Genomic DNA, 23596 nt, shown 5'->3' with positions numbered 1-23596 from the left:
TGTGTGTGTGTGTGTGTGTGTGTTTTTAATATAATGTTGATTTGTTAAATATTCATGAATGTGTTTTTTACCTGGGCAGAGTTTTTTTATCCAACATGAATTATTTATCTCTTGCCTTTTTTTTGTATGCCTTTCACTTGAGTTGTAGATGGATGCTCTTACATTATTTCGTTTACTAAATGGAGAAAAATGCTGCAAGGAAAATAAATGATTTTTAAATCTTCCCTCCTGCTTTTCTTATTTTTCCTTTTAGTGATTCTGCATCCAAAAGAATTTGTAGGGACAGCTAGGTGGCACAATGGATCGAGCTCTGGCCTTGGAATCAGAAGGACCTGAGTTCAAATCCAGTCTCAGACACTTGACACTTAGCTGTGTGACCTTGGGCAAGTCACTTAACCCTGATTGCTTCACCAAAAAGCAAAAAAACAAAAAACCAGAAGAATTTGTAGGCCCCTCCTTATGGGATAGCTGTCTTTATGACAGTGTTATGGATTCCTAACATTGGGTAGCCTCATTTTTCCATGTCCCATACCCAGGGAGATGTTATTTGAGGTGTCCTCTGAGTTATCCAAAATGAGGAAAGGCTGAATTTTATTGACCTGCCCTCATCACCTCCCTCTGTTCTTATTACATTGATAGTATGCTCCAGGGCATAAGGTAACAAGGATCTTCTTGTAAAGAGCTTTTCTTCTTACATCACATGCAGGTCAAATAACATGGAATCAGCAGGCAAGTTGGTGTCCAAAATATAGAGATAAGTAGCTAAAAAAAAATCACCCTTCTCAATAAATGAAGAATGCGCACAGAGGAGCAAATCTTAATAGACAGTGTTTTGGTTAAAACTACACTCTCCTTTTGATTTCATTGATGAATTGTAGGGTGGAGAGAGAAAGGAGGCTCATGTGAACTTTTATGGCTTGTGAAACCAGGAACATTTCCTAGCCTTCTTCCAGTGGATCTAGTTCGGACTTGCAAACTATAGTTACTCTCTCATCTTTCTATTTACTTTTTTCTATTTGTCCTTGAAGACATTAACCCAGACAGGTTATAAAGCACAAGTGAGCTAATGGTATTAGCATGCTTTGTGGCTTGTGCGCATAACTAATATTAACTTGGGGGCTACAACTATTTACAAGAATTTGAGATTTACGTGATTTCTCTATTGTTTTTTGTGCTTTGGTTTCTGGGAAATTTAACTTACTTGTCTCACCCTTTCATCTTGGTTGCCTTTTCATTTTTGGAAAGGGTGGGTGAGGTTATCTGTTAAAAGATAATGTTGAGTTCATTGTTTCCAAGACTTCCTGCTCAGGCCAACCCTTCCCCATTTGATGAGGAGTCTTCCAGTCCTGTCCAGTGTTACCAGTGCTCCTGCAGTGGTATGGTCAGCAGCCTGGAGCACGGCAGAGCTGCAGGCTGCGGGTGTGGACCTAGTGACAGTTGCACCTGTGCCAGTGGTTTATCTAGCCAGGCTGGTCTCCTCTGGTTGCCTCCAAGTCGTGTGGCTGGTTTAGCTACCCCAGCTAGCATATGTCTGGTTTCATTGCACATATGCCAGACTCCTTTCCTCTGGACGAATTTGCTCCTGGTAACTTGTCCACATAGGGAGCCACTAAAAGACTTTCTGCTCTCAAAGCCCTGCATGCTGAAAGTGCAGCAGCTGTGCTGTGGTTCTTACGGGTGAAATAAAACGTGCTCTGCTTTACCTTACCTCTTGTTTCCAGCCTCCACCTCCCAACCCCCCAACCCCTAACAGGTAGAATAACCTGGGCACACAGCTGTCATTTAGTACCTAGGGAACCTTTCAGGAAACTGATTTGTAAAAGGCCTCTCCTATTCCATAAGGAGACTTGGTGTAAAGACCACCTCAGGGGTAGGTGCAGGTGAAAGGTCATCAGTACCAGAGTTTCCTGATGACATCACTGGGGGGAATGCTTGTTGAACGCGAAGAGAAGCCAGTTGTTTAACTCTTCCCAATTTATATTCCAGTTAGAATAATTAAGCCTAGTCCAAAAATAAAAGCTTAATTTTTTTTTTGTCCTTCTGAAATTTTATTCTGTGGGATTGGGGCGGGGGGGCTAGGCAGTGAGGTTAAGTGATTTGCCCACGGTTATACAGCTAGTAAATGTCCAGTGTCTGAAGCCAGATTTGAACTCAGGTCCTCCTGACTCCAGGGCCGGTGCTCTATCCACTGTGCCACCCAGCTGCCTTGAAATTTTATTCTGATTAGCAAATACACTAACTTTAAAGATGTCTGCTTTAATGGTGATTAATAGGAGCCTTTCTGCAGTTCTGAGTTGTTTGTGGAGTTGAGTGATGTGTGGGGTTCAAAGAAAACTGCCTTTCTGAAAGGCAGGGCCCCACCTTATGGATTACAACCCTGCAAAGGAAGTTTCTATAAGGCTAGCTTTGGGTTTGTGATATTTAAATGGATTTTTAATAAAGCCAGCCCCTAATGATGAATACAGGAGGTAATAGCCATCATAGATAGCCATGTGAAATTACTTTTTTTTTTTCATCTTAAAAGATGCATTTGAATGTTAAACAGAGTTAACAAGTTCAGTTTGTTCTTCTGTATAGCTAACTTTCTACTTAGAACATTGGCCCTAATGAGCCTGGTCTGCATACACACCCAAGAAAGCAGAAAAGATGGTGACAATTGTGAAGCTTTGGCCTTCTTTCTCAAACTAGGGCAAATTTCCAAACTATCTGGAAAATGACATTTTCTATGTTGTACATAACTTCATCTATATGATCAATATCGCACTTCTCAAGGGGCAGAGGAAGAGCAGAAGGCAAAGAGAGAGTTTGGAACTCAAAAATTTTTTAAATAAATGTTTAAAAAATTTAATGTAATTGGGAAATAATTAAGAAAATTTTATGTATATATAAAAATTTTTAAAAAAGAAAAATGACATTTCCTGCAACCCAGCCAGAGTGGTTTCTACTATCATGATATGGAAGAAGTCACAGTTCCTCAGTCACCTTGTAGTTTGCGCACTGATGAGGCTTTCCAAGCTGAGATCATTTGGTCCTCAATCGCTGAACCTGTCTGTGTAGTCTTTCTGCCTTGATGGCACCTGCCAGAGCTATTGCTCCTTTAGTGTAACTCCTAAGACGCCAGGATCCCCTCTGCATGACAACTCCTGGAGAAGGACTAAAGTAGGAGTGGCCCCTCATACTTAGGTGTCTCCCTTCAAAAGTGGTTTTGGAAACTGCTTTGTAGTAAAAATTTGATCTCATATCTTGTCTTTCATTAAATTTGTAACTGCATGGTATACATCAGAGCAAAATTAAATTAAAGTTTACCAAATTAGTGGAAAACATGTTATTGATATGTGTTATTCACACCATTTTACTCTGATTTTTCAGGAAATAAAAAAATTTATCAAAGTCGTTTCTGAGAAGATCAAGAAAACCAGAGATAAATATGGCATCAACGATAATGGAACGACAGAGGTAATGTCCTGTCAGGACAGCTTACTAAATCATTTTTCAGATGTGTTGCTCCTATTTCAAATTCTCCTTTCAATTTCATACTCTTTCAGCCCCGTGTGTTGTACCAGTTGGATCGGATCACTCCCACCCAGATAGAAAAGTTTCTTGAGACCTGCAGGGACAAGTACATGAGGTAGGCCGATGGGTGCTGTGATGAGATTAGAGAGAATTCATTTAGAAGCATCTTAATGCCCATTGATAAGGCTTTTTTCTTGCCGATATAAAATTCTTTGTCACTGCTGATCCACATAGTCTCAGAGTGGAAGAAGGCCCTCTCTTGGAGGGCATTTAGTCCAGCCTTGTACTTGGCTGGGAATATTCTGCAGTATCTCCAGCAGGATTTTAATGTGTTGTTGTATTAATAAAAAAAAGAAATATGCAAATATATATAATGAAATATACATATATATACATACGTATATATCTGCAGTCCACAGTGGTCCCTTGGTACAGAGTAGCAGCCCCTGTTTCTAGCTGAGCTTTACATCCCTGGCCTAGATGATGATACAGCCAAAGGTGGGGGGGGGAGGACAAGAAGAGAGGAGTGTCCTGAAAACCCAGAGAGGAAAGAGTGTGGAGGTCAAGAGGGCGGTCAGCAGTGTCCAGTGCAACAGAGTGAGTGAGAAGGATGAGGACTGAGAAAAGGCCACCACCTTCGGTGGTTAAGACGGGACTGGTAACTTCACAGAGGGCAGCAACACATTAAAGTTGTTGAGCCCTTGGTTAAAGACAGACTCCTCCCTCCAGGCAGCCCATTCCGCTGCTGTGCAGCTGAAACTTTTGGGAAGCTTTTCCTTACATGAAGCCGAGGCAGCCCCCAGGACCCCCAACATTGCTCAGAGTTCTGCCTTCTGGAGCAAAGAACAAGTGGTCTGAGCCCTCCATGGGATAGCCTTTTGAAGTACTTGAAGATGGCTCTCATGTATGCACCACCACCACCCCGTCCTCCACCTCTTTTCCAGGGTCAACCTCCCTTCCCTCCCACTCCCTCCCCCCACTTTCTTCATCCAGTTAAGCTCCTCACAATCTGGTCCTTGCTGGGTTCTAATTTTCTTTCATCCTCCTCCCCTCCACATGTGCTATAACCTGGCAGTATGGGCCTTGTGACTCTTAGCCCAGGCAGTGCTGTCTCCTGGCTCCTGGCATCCTAAAGTCGGAATGTTTGCCCTCCTAGTCTCCAACTCTTCGAATCTCTGATGCCACTTCTCTTCCCCCTCCCCTCCAAACGCTTCTCTTGAATCGTCTGGTTTGTATATGTTGTCTCCCTCATTAATACAATGTCATCCTTTTTTTTTTTTTTTTCAAATATCCCCAACCCTCAGCACAGTGTCTGGCACCTGGTGAACACATAACACATAAACACTTTTGATCGGTTGCCAGGTATGGTATAATATCAACATTCCTTTCACCGGCCTGATCAGCTTCCTTTGGACGCCCTTCAACTTAGCATTGTCATTCCTCCAAGGTGGCAACAAGAACTGAACATGTTGCCCCGGAGGGGGTCTGGCTTCCACTCATCACCGACTCATATCTGCCCTCTCTGAGTTACTAGTCCTGTCTTAATTGCCAAATTAAGACAAAATTTAAGACAAATTTTCTCATTCCTCATCCTTCTCACTCTCTCTGTTGCATTGAACGCTGCTGACCCCCCTCTCAACCTCCATACTCTTTCTTCTCTGGGTTTTCAGGACACTCCTCTCTTCTGGTTCCCCTTCTATTTTTGACTGGATCACCATGTAGGCCAGGGATGTCGAGCTCAGCTAGAAACAGGGGCTGCTACCCTGTATCTAGGGACCCCTGTGGACTGCAGAGGGACTTGGAAAGCTATGAATGTTTACATATTTCTTTTTTTAAAAAATAGATCAACACATTAAAATCAGAAGGAACCATATTTTAATCTGGTTCAGGTTGTGTATTTGACAACTCTGTTCTATACCATATCTCCTAACTGCAGCTGTTCCCCCTCCCCCTCTGTTTTTATTTTTAGCTTTTAAATTCCTATACAACATGGCCTCTACCTATATTCCAGCCTCAGTGAATGTTTACACCCCTGCCTTGGCCATCCCCTCTGTGTGGACTTCATTCCCTCCTTATCTCTCCCTCTCTTCCTGTAAGATGCAGCTCAGACACCCTCCCAAACCGCTTGGAACTTAACCACTTTTCATGTATTTGTTTTTTATGTTTATATAGTATGGTTTGTATATGTACTTGTCACCTCTATTAGGATGTAGAAGTAGGGGTATTTTCCATTCTTTATGTTCATATTGCCAGGCCCTAACACAGTGCCTGGCATATTGCGTGTTTGCTCAATGCGTCCTGACGGATTGCTTGGTTGAGCAGAGCAGAGTACAGTGAAACAGAGTCACCTCGATCGTTCTGGACACTTGCGCCCTTAAGTCACATGAGTTTTTTTGACTGTTATAAAATACTGTTGATTTATATCTAGTTCTAAGCCCACAAAACCCACAGGTTCATTTTTATTTCCAGTTGAGCTACCTAATCATTGCCTATCCCATTTTGTACTTATGAAATTAATTATTTGAACCCAATCATAGTACCTAAAGTTTTCCCTATTAAATTTCATATTATTAGATTGAGCCCTTCATCCTTACTTGCCAGGGTCTTTTTAAATTCTGACACTGTTGTCCAATATCTTAATCATAATCTTGGGGCTTCATTATACTTCTCCATAGGTTGGATATTTAGAGATGAAAGATATATAATTCATATCTTTTATGAAATAGATGAATTAACTGGTAGTACACAGGCAGTATGTATGATGTACTCAAAGAAAATATATTGATATAAATTATTTAAAAATCAAGGATATTTTATATGTGCAAAAATATTTATATCACAACTTTTTGTAATCTATGTGAAACTAAGGGGTTACCCATCAGCTGGGAAATAGCTGAATGCATTATGATATATAAATGTAATGGAATGCTATTGTGCTATTAGAAATCAAGAAAGAGATGGTTTTAGAGAAACCTTGAAAGCTTCATGTGAACTGATGCAGAATAAAGTGAGAAGAACCAGAAGAATAATTTATACATTAACAATAATATTGTAAAGGCAAACAACCTTGTAAGACTTAAGAACTCTGATTCTTAGGACTAACCACAGTTTCAGAGGATCGGTGGCAAGGCATGATACTTGCCTCCTAACAGAAAGGAGATGAACTCAAGATGCAGAAAGAGATAAATGTTCTTGGACCTGCCCAACATGAGAATATGTCTTATTTGCCCGTGCATATTTGTTTTGAGGGTTTTGTTTTCCTTTTTTTCCCCAGTGGTGAGAGAGAAAGAAAATAAATGATTATAAATTGAAATTTTAAGGAATAAACATCAGGTTATCACGAATATTAGTGTCTCTTTGATTTGGTCTCTTTAAAATGTTTTATTGATTCCTATTTTAAACATCACAGTCATTTTCTAATATGCCATTCCCTCCCCATGTCGAACTACCTTTGCATCCCCCCCCAAAAAAAGTTAAAACTGACCAGAAAAGTTATCATGTCTAATAGCATATATATATCATTCTGCACCTGTAACCTTCCATATCTCTACTGAGAGGATGGAAATATGTTTCATTATCTATTCTCTGCAGCCAAGATTAGTCCTTGTATCTCCTCCGAGTTCAGTTGCATTTTCTGGTTGTTTTCATTTGTATCCTTATAGTCATGGTGTATGTCATTCTTCTGATTCACATTTCTTCACCTTGTATCAGTTCATACATATCTTCCCATTCTTTTTTCAGATAGCCTCATGTTTGCCATTTTCTATGGCATAAAAGTATTTTGTGATTTACTTTAATGCCTTTACCACGATTTGTTCAGCCATTCCCCAGGAAATAGGTAGATAGGTAGGTAGATAGGTACCTACCTTTTCTGTGGTTTTGTGGTTCTTTAACACACCAAGAAGACAGAGGTACATATCTGACTCATGCTTCACTCACCAGACACTTTCTCAAAATGATTTGTCATCAGTGGATGTTTTTACACAGGAAGCTCTTCCCATAGAGCCTGATGACCCAGGTTCATATGTGAACCTACCTTTCAGTTGCTACAGATTATGGTGTGTATCTGATTTAGTTTCAGGACCGGTGTGAGAAAGGTGCTATCCCAGTGGGCTGTTCCATTATCCCAGTATCTCTTCACATGACAAGTCTACGTGTGTATGTCCAGCATCACCCTCTATTGCAGGCACCCCTGGCCCAGTGCCATCTCCTTCCTGACTCTTAGTACGAATCTGAGCATCCATCGAATATAATGGAGTGTCACTCCCAGGAGGCGTTTGAGCTGCCTGTTTTTTTCTTGAATGGCATTTCATTTCTTGAATTACCTCTTTTCCCCAGGGCACAGATGGAACCCGGTTCTGCAGTGGGTGCACTCTGTGCTCAGAGCATTGGTGAGCCTGGCACACAGATGACACTGAAGACCTTCCACTTTGCAGGTGTGGCCTCCATGAACATCACTCTGGGTGTGCCCCGCATCAAAGAAATCATCAATGCCTCCAAAGCCATCAGGTGCCACACTTACTTTTATTCTTCACACACATACAATCTTATTCAGCTAGACAGTATTAATTCATGTGTCCTCATCCCCGGTTTTCATAAAACCACACACACATAAGAAACCAGGGGAATGTGAATAAATGACACCTTTGGAGGGGACATCACCACCTTTTCTGGTCTGTCAGGGAACTGCTAGACCCCCTAACCCCAAGGCCTGTTTTAACTAAAGCGGGCACCAGGGAGTAACTGCACCTCACATGGGCCTTGCAGACACACCAAGCCTCCTGGTATGTGTCTTCTGGCTTGTACACAGCAGAGTCCAGGCTGTCGCTCTCACTCGTGGCTCTCACACTTTCTTGGCCTGCGAGTAGGCCTGGCTTCTAATCCCTCCTCAGATGCCTGCCAGCTATGTGACCTTGGGCAAGTCACTGAGCTATGCTCAGTAACTAAGGCTCATAGGCCTTAGTTATTTCATCTGTAAAATGAACAGGTTGCACTCCACAATCCCTAAGGGCGCTTTAAATTTGTGATCCTGTATTCATCTGCCATTTGCCAATGGTGTAAAAATACAGTAGAAAAAAATATGGTAGCCTCCCACGGAGTGCTCCTCAAGGAGCCTCTGTTTCCAGAGTGAGTCTTTTGTTTTCGCTTCACCTGACACCCGCTTGGTGAGAAGGGAGCAGTGCATACTGGTCCTTGTGCCTCGGAGCAGGGGTTCTCCAAGGCCCTTGGCCATGTGAGAGCTGGGAAAGGATCACAGAGACAGACAGCTGTGTGTCTTCACCCCCAGCCCAACGCAGCTCCTGATGGAGTCCTGCCTGTGCAGTGAAGGAGGGCTCACGTCTTTCCAGTTGTCCTTATCTAGTTTGACTTCCAGGGGCTTAGGCACTCTCCCTTTAAAATAACAGACATAGAAAACAAAGCCAGCTCGCTCTCAATCATCGAATGGTATTTTTCTGCACTTCCTGTAGCACTCCAATTATCACAGCCCAGCTGGACAAGGACGATGATGCCGACTATGCCCGTCTCGTGAAAGGACGAATTGAGAAAACTCTCTTGGGAGAGGTAAGAAGAACTCCTCCTCTGTCGTGCTGATGCGTCTCTGCTGTTAGCAGAGAGCCTGGGAGCCTCTGCAATTAGTGTTCTCACCCTCACGCGCTGCCTTAAGAAGCTTAGAGGAATGAAAGGCTGTGCTGACGTTGTGCTCTTTTGATGCTGCAGATTTCTGAGTACATCGAAGAAGTCTTTCTCCCTGACGATTGTTTTATTCTCGTCAAGCTCTCATTGGAACGCATTAGACTTCTGAGACTCGAGGTAAGTCTTTCCTCACAGAGCTCAGAATGGGGTAAGAGGTCCCCTGCCCAGGAAGGACCAGGGGTTGTAAGGCAGAGGTAAGTACCAGGCAGTCCCTCAGGAGGTTCTGTTGACAGCCTACTCTCAAGAAAGTACACGATCATTTCAGGAGGGCACTGGGGGACCCCAGCCTGGTGAAGGAGGTGGCCCTGATCTGAGGCAGGGGAAGCAAAGCTCTGTTAGGCCAGGCTGAAGAGGGCGTGTGCTCCGGGCCTGGGGCAGTCCTTCAGACACTGAGATAGAGCATACAGTCGAGGAATAGGCCACCTCAGCTAGAAGGGAGGGTGGGTGAAAGGAAACGAGAGGATAATGCCCTGCACTTGGAATCAAGACACTCAAGTTGAAATCCTGCCTAAGAGACAGCTAGGTGGTATAGTGGATAGAGCCAATGGGGATAGGAAGACCTGAGTGCTGAGGCTAGTGTCTGAACACTTAATACCTGTGTGACCCCGGGCAAGTCACTAAACCTCAGTTTGCCTCAGTTTCCTAAACTGTAAAAGGGGATAATAACCAACCCTCCAGGGTTGTTGCAAGGATCAAATGAAATATCTGTAAAGCACTGAGCATAGTAGCTGGCACATGGTAGACACCTAACAAATCCTTGTTTCCTCCCTCCCTCTTTCTCTCTTCCTCTCTTCCCTCCCTCAGACTTTCTAGTCATGTGTCCCAGGGTAAGTCAGAGCCTCAGCTTCCTCATCTGTAAAATAGAGATTATAATCCTTAGACTGCCTGCCTCACACTACGTAGCTGTGAGCTTTTTTACTTTCTTAGGTTAACTTCAAACCTGTTCATGATAAATCATAATAAAAACTAATTTGGTCCGGATGAATCAGAAGACAGGTTCAATCGACAGGACATACTCTAAAACTTACAGACATTTTGTCTTTGCTTCTGGTGAAGTGGATTTTATACCTTCCCATTCTATAATTCTAAAAAATATGTAGTAGTCTTGAAAGTGGTGAATTGATGTTGCTGGTGGTGGCGATAGGGAAATTGTCAGAGACTCCCTGCTGCAGACCTCTGTCTGTCTCCTTGCAGGTGCCTTCCATTTCTCACTATCATCTGGTTACAGGCCTTCTCGTTTTGATCCATTGGCCTTTGGGTCACTCTCCCTCCTTCCTTGAGGAGTTCATTTCATGGTTCATGATCTCTTCACTCAGCTCAGCCCCTGCCTCGGTACTTGGGCCGTGAACACACATGTTGATGTCCCTCCACGTACCCTGTGCCCCGGTGACCTGCACTTCACTCTAACTCACTCACCCACAGGAGTGGTCATAGCTTCTGTCTTGCCTTTACCACGAATTTTTGCTCTACCATGATTCTGAGCTCTGAAATTCCCTTCTGTGACTTACCTCTAGAAAAGGGACCTTACAGGGTATCTGCTCTGACACGAAATGGAGATTTTACAGTGAAGGAACTTAGAGGTTGTGACTGTCCTAAGGCCGCACAGCTCACAAGTGTCCAGGGACGAATGCAAATCCAGGCCTCTGACTTAATGCCAGGCGGCTTCTCCCCGTACCACTTTGCCATCCCATTTGGGGAGAACATTTGATATTTTAATGTTAACAGTAGTTTTTCTCAACAATGTTAAATTATGTGTGAAAGTATTTACTTACCAAAAACAATTCTTTATCAGAATGTTGTATCCTTTACTATCTCCTGCCTCATTCCTTCTTCCTAAAATTCCTCTACTCAAGCCTATTTCCTTTTTTCACTATTTTGACTCCAGAGTTTTCCAGTCAGCGATGTATCGTTCTTCTTTCTTGAACTTGTTGTTCTTCATACCCTGTTTGCCAGTCCCCAGTGGAGGAAGTCACATCACCCTGCTGATATTGCAAATTCGTATTATCCAATCTCAAATGAGCCCTCTCTGCCATGTGGGAAATTTCTGTTTTTAATTGATTAACTCTGTGCCCTCCCTCAGCAACTGTTCCACACCTTTTTTCTTCTGAACCTCCCAATACCTCCCTTCCACTTTCTCTCTCAGAAGATCTCCTGCTTCACTGAGAAAAAAATAAGAAGAGTCTCCTTCCATAAGATCCCTCATCTCTACAAAACCTCTCTGTATCTTTACTCACCTCCTTTACTTTTGACTCTGAGGAAGGAAGAATTGCTCCTTTTCCTTCCCTTCCACTGCTTACAACTGTTCCCTCTCCTCTGTTCCAGAAGTTTGGCCTGCTGACCATTTCCCACTCTGCCCTCATCTTCACTCTTCCCCTCTCTCCTCGTTCTTTTCCCCACTACTCAAAAACTTTGAGTGAGGCAACATCCATTCAGTGAATAGGCCTCTTTAAGGAGTGAGTCAAGGGATGACCCCTTTAATAAAAAAAAAAAAAATCAAACTGGAAGACCTGAGAAGAGTTACTATTTACATTCACGCCGTGAAATAATCATTAAGTGGTGCTTGGGCAGGAGCTTGTTGTTGTCCAATCCATGAGATCCAGAGTAAATTGGATTTAAGTCTTGGTCTTTGAGAAAGAAATGTAGACAGTAAACTCCAAGTTAATTAGGCAGCTTTCAGCCATCAAAATTTTACCTTCCTTTGTTCAGAACACCCTCAGGTAAGGGAAAAGGAGAAGAGAGGACAAGATACCCAACTCAAAGTGAGAACCTGAAAAGACCTTAGCTTAAAAGGGCCAAGGTCTCCCACTGCATCCTGGGCCATCTGCGGTCATCCTGATCAGTATCTGGCCATTGGACCCAGTTGACTCTGGAGGAGAAAGTGAGGCTGGTGACTTTGCACAGCCCTCCCTCGCTCAAATCAAAGTCAGTTGCAAGTCATGTCATCATCTCCCTGATGTCATGATCCTCTTCAAGAATGAAGGACAAACCACAACCATAACAAGTTCACAGACACTCCAGTCTCCTCCATCCTTAAATCTTCACTTGGCCTTGCCATCTTTCCTCTTCACTGAAAAACCACTCGAAAGGAAGAACTTGCTGCTTTCCTTCCTCACCTCCCATCTTTTCTCTTGCTGCTTCTTGTCTGCCCAGGGTTGCCAGCAATCTCTTAATAGCCCATCCCAGTGGCCCGTGTTCAGTCCTCATCCTCTTTGATCTCTGTTTTCCGATTCCGTTGGCCACCCTTCCTGGACATTCTTTTCCCTTGTCTTCCATTATACCATCTTCTCCTATTTCCCCCTTCTCTTTCTGAATGCTGCCCCTCAGTGTCCTTTGTTGAATCATCATCTACCCATTTATTTCCCTTTGTGTGGGTGTGACTCTGGGCTCCAATCTGGGTCCTTTTGTCTTCCCTCTTTATGCTGCCTCTTTTGTAGATCTCAACTCCCTTGGATTCATTCAAGTGTGATGTCTATGCAGATGACTTCTGACCTTAATCTCTCCCCAGAATTCCATTTGTTCACCACTGCTTGGTCAATGTCTCATCCTCCATGTCCCATAGCCATTTAGACTCAATTTGTCTAAAATTAGTCCACGAACATTTATTAATAACTGTACCAGGCATTGTGCTGATACAAAGACAAAGAACAAGACCATCTCTGGTTACATCCTAATGAGAAAGACAAAAAGGACAGGTCTACGTATATACAAATTAAAAACAAGGCAAAGTTAGGGAGGAGGAGCACTAGCAGATGGGGAGTTGAGGAAGAAGGGTGGTGCCTGATCTCCATCTGAAAGGAAGAGAGGCATTTTGAGAGGCAGAGGCAAGGAATAAATCCATTCTGAGTAGAGGGCTCAGCCAGGAGGTGAGTGCTGGTGTAAGGAGCAGAGAGATGGCTGACTGGGCCAGACAGGAGAGTGGAGTGTCTGTTGAGACTGGAAAGGTGAGATTGGGACCAAGCCTAACAGAGGAGTAGATAGTTTATCCTAGAAGCCATAGGGAGCTTCTGGCATCTGTCGAGTAGGAGAATGTTAGGATCCTCTTTGCACCCAAGGCCAGTGTAGAGGATGGCCTGGAGGAGAGAGAATTGGGGCGTTTGCCGTCTCCCGTAAACCATCTCAGACCACCCCATCCTCCCCATCACCCAGGTTCAAAACTTACAGTTGTCCTTCAATCCTTTCCCTTGCTCATTCCCCTATCAGAGAGCTGCCAAGTGTCTCCTCTGCCTCACTAGCATCTCCCATATCCATCTGTCTTCTCTTCACTTAGACAGCCACAACCTTAGCTCAGGTCCTCAACTACTGCAGTAGCCTCAGAACTGCTGTTGTTCTAGTCTTTGCCTTTTCTGGTTCAGACCCAGGCTCACCCTGTGACTCCTCTACTCAGAAACTGTGAGCAGGCCCCCGCTGCCTGGCGAATGAAGTACCAGCTCCTTAGCTTGACATGTAAGGCATTCTGCAGCCTCGTTTCTTCCTTTGCCCCTTCATCGAGTCTGTATTCCAGCCACAGAGAACTGCTAGCTATCTCCTGCCTCTGGGACCTGGTCTCAAAAACCCATCTCCTTTCTTTTGGGCTCAGCTTCAGCTCAGTTGTCACCTCCCCAGTTGTTCATGCTGTCTCCCTGCTCAATTATCCAGGTCCATCACTTGCTTGCATAGATACTGTCTCTCGGCCAGAGAACGTAAGCTTCTTGAGGCCAGAGACAATCTTGTTTTTGTCATCTTATTCCCAGAATACTACACAGAGCCTTGCCAGGAACAGGAAGAGACTAGACCTGGATTTCAGTACTAAGAGAGAAATCCTCTTATTACTGCAAGATGGCACCTGCTCCCCAGAGAGCGCCAAGAGGGTGGCCCAAGGTCACAGCCCTTGTGCTTGAGGTGGGACGTGAAGCCCTCCTGGACTTCTTGTCTTGGGGGCCATCCCTCAGGCCGCCATACCCCATTAGGTAGCAGAGGTTTATTAAATGATTGTTGAAGGTCACAGGCGCCGGTTTTCCAGCCTCTGAATTATCCCAGTCCTTTGCTTCTTTATTTCTCTTTCTGACTGCCTTGTGGTTCTTTTACCAAACAGGATAGGGAGAGGAAGTAAATGTCTGTTTGACAGCGTGATTCTTAGCAATTCTGAGATACACCACGTGAAAGGGAAGAGGTTGACCTCTTGGCTCAGGTGAGGTTTGGGGGTTTCTCAGTCTTGTATTTCAAGTAGCCAGCAATTAGCACTGACAATGTTATTGACCAGAACAGGATGGATGAACTGAAGGGGTAGAGCCCATTTGCCAAAGCTACAGCTGCTTCTCTTGGTATGAAGGGTGCTGTTAGAACTTTATTATTATTTAGTCCTTCTTTGTGGTCATAGGTGAATGCTGAAACTGTGCGTTACTCCATCTGCACGTCAAAGCTTCGAGTGAAGCCTGGAGATGTGGCTGTTCACGGGGAGGCCGTGCTCTGTGTTACCCCAAGAGAAAACAGCAAGAGCTCCATGTACTATGTGCTGCAGTTTCTAAAAGAAGACCTGCCCAAGGTGAGACCCTGGCACCGAGCCCTTCCCTTGCCCTGCAGTGTCTCAGTTGTTATGTAGAAGGAGCACACGGGACTCCCTGGGTAAGGGCCCAAATTGTTCTTTCTGCCAAGCACGTTCTAGAGCTGGCAGCGTGAGAAGCATCTCGGCCCCTCTGTTCTGTCTGTGTGCAGGTTGTGGTGCAAGGTATCCCAGAGGTGGCAAGAGCCGTGATACATATTGATGAGCAGAGTGGAAAGGAGAAGTACAAGCTGCTGGTGGAGGGCGATAACCTCAGGGCTGTCATGGCGACTCACGGCGTCCAAGGCACCAAGACGACTTCCAATAACACATATGAGGTACAAGCAGCTTCTGACTCCTCAGCATGTGGTGACTCCCCTTCTGCTGCCCCACTGGCCTCCATCAGGGGGTGACCCGCACATGCCATTCACAGGCACTCACAGGTCTTCATCTCAGCCTTCTTGGCTTTGCCATGTGTGCACCTTCAGTACTGTGAAGCATCTGTGAGCTCAAGCATGCAGGTGCTGTCTCCAGGTGCTCATATCTCGCCTTCATTGTTGCCTTTGACTGCATCATCCTGTAATCTTCCACGTGCTGGTGTCTGCACTGTCTGCACTGGTGATTAATATTTGCTGGAATTAGGTCACCAAACAAAGGACAAAGTGTTTATTTTAAAATTGGGCCACAATTTGGCCAGACCACTTGTGATCTGGTTGCCACGTAGAATCTTAGGATTTTGAGCTGGAGTTCAAGAAGGGCCATTGGCAAGCTAGAATTTGTTCATGGAGGACAAGTAGTGGTGCAGGGAATTAGAAGCTCAGTTATATGAAGATTACTTTAGTAAATTGAGACTAGGCGGCTGTAGGGCATATGAAAGCCTTAGTTGGAGGCATTAGAAGGCATATTCAAGTGTATCAATAGCTGTCATGTGAAAGAGGTGTTAGAATTCTACATGGTCTCAGAAGGCTGAACCAAGCCCAGAAAGGCAGGCCTCTGCTCAGTGTTTTCCAGTAGTCAAATCTGGGTCAAAGTGGAACAGGCAAGACTATGTGAGGGTGTGAGTTCCCATTACAAGGAATATTTAGGTAGAGCCTCTTCCCTGAGCTTGTCATCCTCATTATCAAGATGAAGCGTGCTTTTAGATGGAGTTAGACTAGGTGACCACTAAGCTCCCTCCCAACTCCAAGATTCTATTTCAGAGGTACAGTCATTGTACAGAGATGGGCTCACAGCTGTCTTCATCTTTAACCTTCCTTAGGTAGAGAAAACCCTGGGCATTGAAGCTGCACGGTCAACTATTATTAATGAGATCCAGTACACCATGGTCAACCATGGCATGAGCATTGACAGGAGACACGTCATGCTGCTTTCAGATCTCATGACATACAAGGTTTGTAAGAAAGTCCTTTTGGCCTGCTGCCTTCTCCAATTAACAGAGGCCTTGTAGGGGTTTCACAGATCACCCTGTGGACCACGGTTGAGAATGTGGTGTCACATGAAAATGGAAACCAAAGATCACCTTCATTAGTGCATCTCCACTCTTGTTTCTTCCATACGTTGATACGGTTTTACTGCTCCAGAGGAAGAATGAGTTGTGAAAATGGTAGGAAACAATGTGCTTTTTCTGATAGTCTGTTGTAATCTTGAGGATAGGAACTGGGTTGTTTTTCACCTTTGTAGCCTGAGCTTCTAGCCAAGGCTTTGTTTGTATCATGTACGTGTATTGGACCTAATTGATTTAAATGATGCTGGAACACTGGATCCCCTGCATTTTATGAATGGCGTAGCGGTTCCAGGGTTTACTGATAGTCACACTTTTCCCTTCGCCTGCTCTCTCTTATTCTGGAGATGCAGAGATTCTGCCTTGAAATCTTGAGCATGACTCTGCCCATGTGCAGAACGTGGCCCATGTTTCATTTCAGCTAGGTGGATGAACTCTCCCAGTCATTGGTCTTTTTCATTAAGGACCTTTTCAGTTCAAGTTAGAAACTTTAGACTGCCATCTAGTAGAAAAAGACATCTTAAACTGAACTGTAAATTTGTTTCCAAGTTGCTTCTGACTGACCATCTGCTGTTTTTTGTTTTATTGGAACAAGTAATGAAGGGATAGTTTTTCATTAAGTGTTTGTACATGGATTGAAAATCCTGGAGCTCTGATGCTCATTTCTTGTCCTGTAGGGTGAAGTTCTGGGTATTACTAGGTTTGGCCTGGCCAAAATGAAGGAAAGTGTGCTGATGCTGGCTTCCTTTGAAAAGACTGCTGACCATCTCTTTGATGCAGCCTACTTTGGGCAGAAGGATTCTGTGTGTGGTAGGTATTTAAGAGGTGCTATCAGGTGCTTTCTTTTTAATGTTCTCCACATCAACCAGTACTTTTCAGTTGTCTCATAAACCCTGGGGGAGAAATTGTTAAAAGATCAGAGGCCCAGACCATAAAATTGGAGTTGTTCAGTTTTTTGGGCCGCCAAAGCCTGATCAGTTCCCCACCTCTACCCTTCTGTCTTTGAAGGTAAGTAGAGCTATTAAAGGAGGCAGCTAGGTGACCCAGCAGATAGACCTGAGGTCAGATCTGGCCTCAGGCACTTACTAGCTGCATGACCCTGGGCAAATCTCTTAACCTCTGTTTACTTTAATCCACTGGAGAATGAAATGGCCACCCATTCCAGTACCTTTGCCAAGAAAACCCCATGGACAGTACTGGTGTTCTGTGGTTCACAGGGTCACGGAGAGTCATCCACAGCTGAACAGCTGGAAGAGCTTGGAGTCTGTGCTTCAAAAGAATCAGGCAGTAGCTTTATAGAAACTCTTAAAATCTGTGACCCAGAGCAGTCATACCTGAGTAACAATGTGACTCTCCAGAGACATCACTTTGGGAGGAAAGTGAGAGCCTAAGAGAGGGCACTTGGGCACATCTATCTAGTGAGGTTTTTGTGGATTGGTTTTTTGTTTGTTTGTTTGTTTGTTTTAAATAAACCAAAAATCATTAAGTAATATTATGTTCCCTCCTTTGTAATAGCTATTCATCTAAAAATATTGCTGTCAATAAAATAGTCAATTAACAAGTAGGGTCACCATTTTAAAATGACAAAACTGAGACAGAGTAGTCAAACTTTTTCCCTGGGTAAGGGATTTGGTATTAGAAATGATAACACATAAACCAACAATTTTTTTTTGCAGACCAGACTTGGCATTTCTTTGGTGTATCTTTCAGTGCTTATCAGGCTGCTTTGCAATTGACAGTCTTAGAGAGATTAACTGATTTGCTGAGGGTCACATGGCCCCCAGGTACCCGAGCCTGTTCCTGTACCCAACTAATTAGGAAATTGGGCTTGTCCTAAGGTATTGTGCTCTCGGTAACTAAGGAGCAGGGCTCAATGGGTCCAGAGTCCATATGCTTCAAGAGCCCTGGGTATTTACTTCCTTCAAAGAGTCCTGGTTAAAACAGCAATTTGACTACAAGCACGTCATCTCCTGAAAGCGTTTTATGTTTTTGCTGACTGAATTCAATGATCTCAAAGGCAGGAGCCCTGCTGATTGCCAGTGGTCTGGCGGCCCCTCATGGGGCCATCTAATTTGAACACAGGTGGAAGAGCAGAACTTTCTGGTCTTTCTCAACGGCCAGCAAATAGCCAGGTTTGTGGGGCAGAAACCAACTGGCCCCAAAAGCTCCCACGGTCATCGGAGCCCAGGCGCATCTTGAAGTGAGAATATAGTATGTGTAGGCTTCCTATACCAGAGCAGGTATGGATGCTCTCCAAGGGGCATTATGAGTGGCTGATTCTGCTGGGGGAGCACTTCTTGGTTCTCTTCCTTGGTTATCAGCCCCATTAAAGCATCCCAGCAACTGTTCACTGGGGTAAAATTGGTCCTGGCTTCCATTTCATTTTTGAGAGCACTGGACAGAGGACAAAGATGGGGATTCTAGTCCCAGCTCTGTCAGTGGCATACTGGATGACCTTGGACAGGTCACTGACCCTCTGGGCTTCAGCATTTCTGAGGCCCCTTCCAGGTCTGACATCCTCTTGTAACGAGAATCCTGATTTTGGGTAAAAGCTGTTTTCATAGAGCTTGGTTGACCTTTTAGGGTATGCTTTAAAACATAAGGGGTCAGATCCATTATTGAAAATGTATCTTCGGAAAGCTTTTTAATCTCCACCCTTGTTTGTTTCAGGTGTTTCTGAGTGCATTATCATGGGAATCCCAATGAACATTGGAACCGGGCTGTTCAAGCTGCTACATAAAGCTGACAGGGACCCAAACCCTCCCAAAAGGCCCCTCATCTTCGATACAAATGAATTTCACATTCCTCTTGTCACATAGCACGTATTAGAGAATGGAGCAGAGACAGTCCTGATCTTGAGCTCCTTTTCTGTGCCAGCCTGTCCAGAAAGGAGGAGACTCGGGGCTGTTGCTGGGTTAAGGCAGTGTCATCCTCCCAGAGCCAAGCAAAGATCTGCCTGATGACAGTATTCGCAGGATGCATGCTCCAAGGAGCAGCACCTGACACACACTGGATTTCGGGAGACCATCTGGGGGACTTGAAACATGCCAACATTTTTCAGGACTAATGACCTGGAAATTCGCTACTCTGAAGAACGTCCTATTTTGAGGCTTCTTTACATGGACATCTCAACACCTAGTTCCTTCCCATCCTGATTCTCGTAGACACTTGTCATGAGGTCTGTAAAGTCGTGTTTGAGGACTCCTGTTAGACATGCTGCTTAGGTCTCTCCATGGCAACCTCCTGCTCCAGTGATGTCTGTAGCTCTTAGCCACTTCAGTGGCTTGACTGACGTGTCTTCCTGCTGGTACCAGAGCTATCAAGTAGCCAATTCAGCCCCGGCAGGAAGGACCCATCTCCAGCCTTTTGTTTGACTTTGGATGCAGGGATTCCCTGATGCGATGTACTTGGGTAAAAATGAGTACTGTTATTCATTTGATTTAGAGGTTTGGGTGTTTTTGTTTGGTTTTGAGCACAAAGAACTACAAAACCAGCAATGAAGTAGCACTGAAAAAACTGGTGTCAGAGAACTTGCAGCGAAGGCTTTGTAACAGAGGTTCTATGGAAGCCTGTGCTCCCTCTTAGGAACTTCTCGCTGCCCTGACAGGACCTCGTCCACTCTTCCCCACTCTTCCCCCCTTCTCTCACTTTCCCCTGCCCCAACCACGAGGCTTCTTAAGTGGCAGCCTTCATGTTCTGCTCGAAGCCTAATGACCCTTCAGAGTCTAAGCAAGGTCTTTCCAGAATTCAGGGCCGGGGGAGGAGGCTCTTTATTGGGACCTTTTGTGAACCAAGATAGAGGAAGGCAGGGCACAATTGGCAGGCAGTCCCGCCACTGCTGGCTTTCCTGCTCTCTGAGCCATTCTAGCTGTGCCTTCAAAAGCCAAGAAGGCAGGAAGGGAGACTCTGATCCAGCCAAGATGAAGTATTGTAAAGGAAAGGCCTTCAGCTGACAGCTGGGAAGTTGTGTCCCAAGGACAGTGGTGTGGAGAAGGAGGGAAGCTTAGAGAGGAGACACTGGCTCTTTTTTTTTTTAAATAAAGAAAATTTCATTTCTTCATATAAAAATGGCTGGTTTTACCAAGCTTACAAATTAAATATTCTAGATTAAATTAAATGTTTAAATAGTGAAGTATATGCATACATATACTTGGAGATAGACACAGGCATGTATGTATAAACAGTGTTGCTTAGTGGGAACAGGGCACTTTTGGTGTCAGAAGGACCTCAGTCTACGTCTTGCCTTTGACACGTAGTGCTCTGTGACAAAGGACACATCATTTAGCTTCCCGGCGTCCCCAGGCAGCTGACTATGATGGTAAATTATCAAGGAATTGCCAAGTCTGCACTGAGAGAAGGAGCTGCCTGTTGGTAGTTCTTCACACTGATAAAATCACCAGGCTGAATGACCAAAAAGCGGTGGATGGATGGACGGACACACTTACATACACACATGGCCTGCTGGTGGGGGTGGGGGATGGAAAACGTTGGCTTTGGAGCTTGAGATTCTGGCTTTGCCTGTGTGATCTTGAGTGAATCACATCATTTCTCTTGGCCTTCATTTCCTTACCTATGAAAGGGAGGAGCTAAACTAGATGCTTATTTAAGGTCTCCTGGCTCTGAATCCTGTGATCCTCTGTGAGAGAACTGATCTTGTCTTTGAAAGGTCAGGGGGGCTACACCAAGAGAGGGGAGGGAAGGGGGTGGTGACATGCCACACTTGGCAGCATCAGGCTTCTCCTGGAGGGGGGTGGGGGCGTGTGTAAATGTACTGTTACAAGAAGTACACATCAGGTCTTTGTACAAATGAAGCAGCAGGGTACCCGAGAAAAACCCATTCTTAATCATCTGCTTAGATTGCTGCACAATAACTGCATAATTGCTAGTGGAGTTTTCAAGGCTTTTGAAGGGGTTTTGTGCAATATATGAAAGAAGGGTGAGTAGCCTGCCATCAAGAGAGGAGACTGGATTTTGCTCGAGGAGACAATGTGTTCTTTGTACAGAATTTGCTCATTAAGACTGGCAAAGAGCCAGAGAGAAGAAATGAAAAATGGAGACAGCAACAGCACAGCCCCTCCCTCCCTCCCCCAGAACCTTCCGTGCAGGGCCCCTCCTTTGTTCATCCCTGAAGGGTTATGTCGCATACCCCAGAAACATGGCCCAAGGCCCTATGCCTTCAGGACCATCCTTGAAGCTACATCCAAAGAGAATTGTGGCCTGTGCTAGAGGGCAGGGAGTCTTCCCTGTATGTGAGGGGGCAGGGGCTGAGACCTGCCTCAGGAATGATTTGGTTTGGATTGCTCAGTTCCTTCATTTAGATGTTAAGTGAGGTGTTCTGGACTGAGAAGTCACGTGCGTTATGGATAGATAGAAAAATGAAGAACAGAAGTTTGAGGGAAAATCTAGGGAAGGCCCACGGAATTGTAAGATTCAATGTCCAAACTTCAGTGTTTTGTGTGGGGGTGTTGTGGGAGGCATTAAGGAGTGCTTAACAGGAATTACAGGATTGGAGGTTTAATAGGTGGAAGGAATAGATATTAGAAATCCTTCAGTACAGCTTTATTTTCCAAGTGAGGAAACTGATGCCTATGGAGACTGAATAACACGTACAAGATCACAGGAAGTAAGTGATCACACCAGAATCCAAAGTCAGTCCCTTTAATTCCAAATGTCGTGTTCTTTCCACTGTGCCATGCTGGTTCTTGGGACTGTTGTAATTATTTAAAAATTGAATGTACCCAACTAGCTCTTCCCAACATGCAACTGAAAAAAAAAAATTGAATTACAAATTCTTGGCATGAGTTGAAATGACATTTCTTGTCCATGTGATGATCAGATTAAAATTTCTGCTACAAAATAGAGTTGTCTCAAACCTACCATCTGATCTTTTGAACTTTCTAAGAAAGATGAAGGATGGCAGCCCAATGGGAATTCTTTTTACATTTAGCTCAGCTGTCCTTGTGAATTACGACAACATTAACCATGTGTTAGTTGGACTCAAAGATCAGCCGGTGGAGGTTGGGCAACCTATTGAGCAACCCTGTTCTCATGAAAGTAAAGGATGACTGACCATTAGCTATATCTCAGTGGCTTATCACTTAAAAGTGGAGGGAGGATTATTTTGTTGCTCTGGATGGTAAAAACTAGCCATAAAGATTTAAATCATCTGGTCTGCCGGCTGTGCTCTTGGTCAACAAGTTGGGGCAGAAAACGCTTCTAGTTTCTAGGTTAAATGTAGAGCTCCCAAGAATATGACTTTCTGTGGAAAATTAATGATGAAAAAGAGACACCTTTAGAATGAACTGCCCCTGCTGTCCTTTGGTGGGAGACTTGTAAGGCCAAGGTACTGCAGTTACCCGTAGAAGTGGCAAAAGGTGGATATAAACACTGAGACTGAAAAATCGACCCCTTCCTTTGCTGTTTATGCTGTTGTAGAATGAGACGTTCCCAGTGATGTGTTGGTTGTGAATAATAAAGTGACTTTACAGTGTAAATCAAGGTGGGTATTTTAGATTCTATACTCAGGGTTAAGAGCTGTAAGACTACTGGAATTGGGATCAACGAATATAGTCTAGAGACAATGATAGAAACTAGTGTGTAATATGGAACTCTCTTAATTCAGAAAATTATTCTTGTTTACATGCTTGAGCACAAAACAGGAACTGGAAAGTAGGGGCAGAATAGCATGAGCTTCTAATCGGCTCCAATCAGAAGACTGGGATTTAGGAAATATTATGGGACCTGACTCCATCCTAGTGGCTAACAGTGTTACTAGCCCTGACTTCCTCCCCCTTTCTTGCCCTAAAGCACCACCCTGAATTTATGAGTTGAAAGCCCTGGTTTGAAAAGGGGCGAAAGCCATTGCCCACACAGCCTTTAGTTGTGCAATGGCCTTGGAAAAGTCATTTAATGTCTCCAATCCTCAGTTTCCCTCATCTGTCAGGTGAGGCTCAAAAATTCTGAATCTAACTAATGAACACAGGCTCAGAAATTACAGGCAGATACTTGAATTCATTTATCTGAAATTATCCTGAACTGTTGGCCAGACAAAAAAACAAACCGAACAAACGAAAAAGAAAAAAGCTCACAACACAACACAATGGTCTACCCATTCTGAAATCAAAGTTAGGTGGGTCAAATTACAGAGTGCCACAGAAGCGCGTCTATGTGTACATAGTTTTTGTTTTTTCCCAGATGTGAAATTGACTGGAACATTTGCTTTTGTGCAGCCTCAGGTTAAAATTAAATGTGTGTATTATATTTCATATATTCCAAACTGGAGGCCAAATGGTGAGTTTAAAATTTCTGGAATTATTTGAAAGGGAAAAAAATGCTTCTAAATGCCATCTCACCCATTAAAGTATATTTAT

The 23596-nt window shown here is 44.1% G+C and overlaps 1 protein-coding gene across 1 annotated transcript in view; it reads left to right on the top strand.

The window, feature by feature from the left end:
- The window catches only part of POLR3A (RNA polymerase III subunit A), a 49392-nt gene extending 29727 nt beyond the window's left edge, over positions 1-19665 (top strand). The window contains exons 22-31 of the mRNA XM_027858935.1: positions 3370-3456; positions 3546-3628; positions 7852-8022; positions 8982-9075; positions 9232-9324; positions 14564-14728; positions 14899-15063; positions 15984-16115; positions 16904-17036; positions 18897-19665. Of these exons, the coding sequence (XP_027714736.1) occupies positions 3370-3456; positions 3546-3628; positions 7852-8022; positions 8982-9075; positions 9232-9324; positions 14564-14728; positions 14899-15063; positions 15984-16115; positions 16904-17036; positions 18897-19045 (1272 nt within the window). The 3' untranslated portion in view covers positions 19046-19665. The remainder of the gene's footprint in view (positions 1-3369; positions 3457-3545; positions 3629-7851; positions 8023-8981; positions 9076-9231; positions 9325-14563; positions 14729-14898; positions 15064-15983; positions 16116-16903; positions 17037-18896) is intronic.
- The last annotated feature ends 3931 nt before the right edge of the window (positions 19666-23596 follow it).

The sequence above is a fragment of the Vombatus ursinus genome, unplaced genomic scaffold, assembly GCF_900497805.2.
Source record: "Vombatus ursinus unplaced genomic scaffold, bare-nosed wombat genome assembly UNPS02000749.1, whole genome shotgun sequence".
Classification (NCBI taxonomy): Eukaryota; Metazoa; Chordata; class Mammalia; order Diprotodontia; family Vombatidae; genus Vombatus; species Vombatus ursinus.
This window is presented reverse-complemented; position numbering and strand designations above follow the sequence as displayed.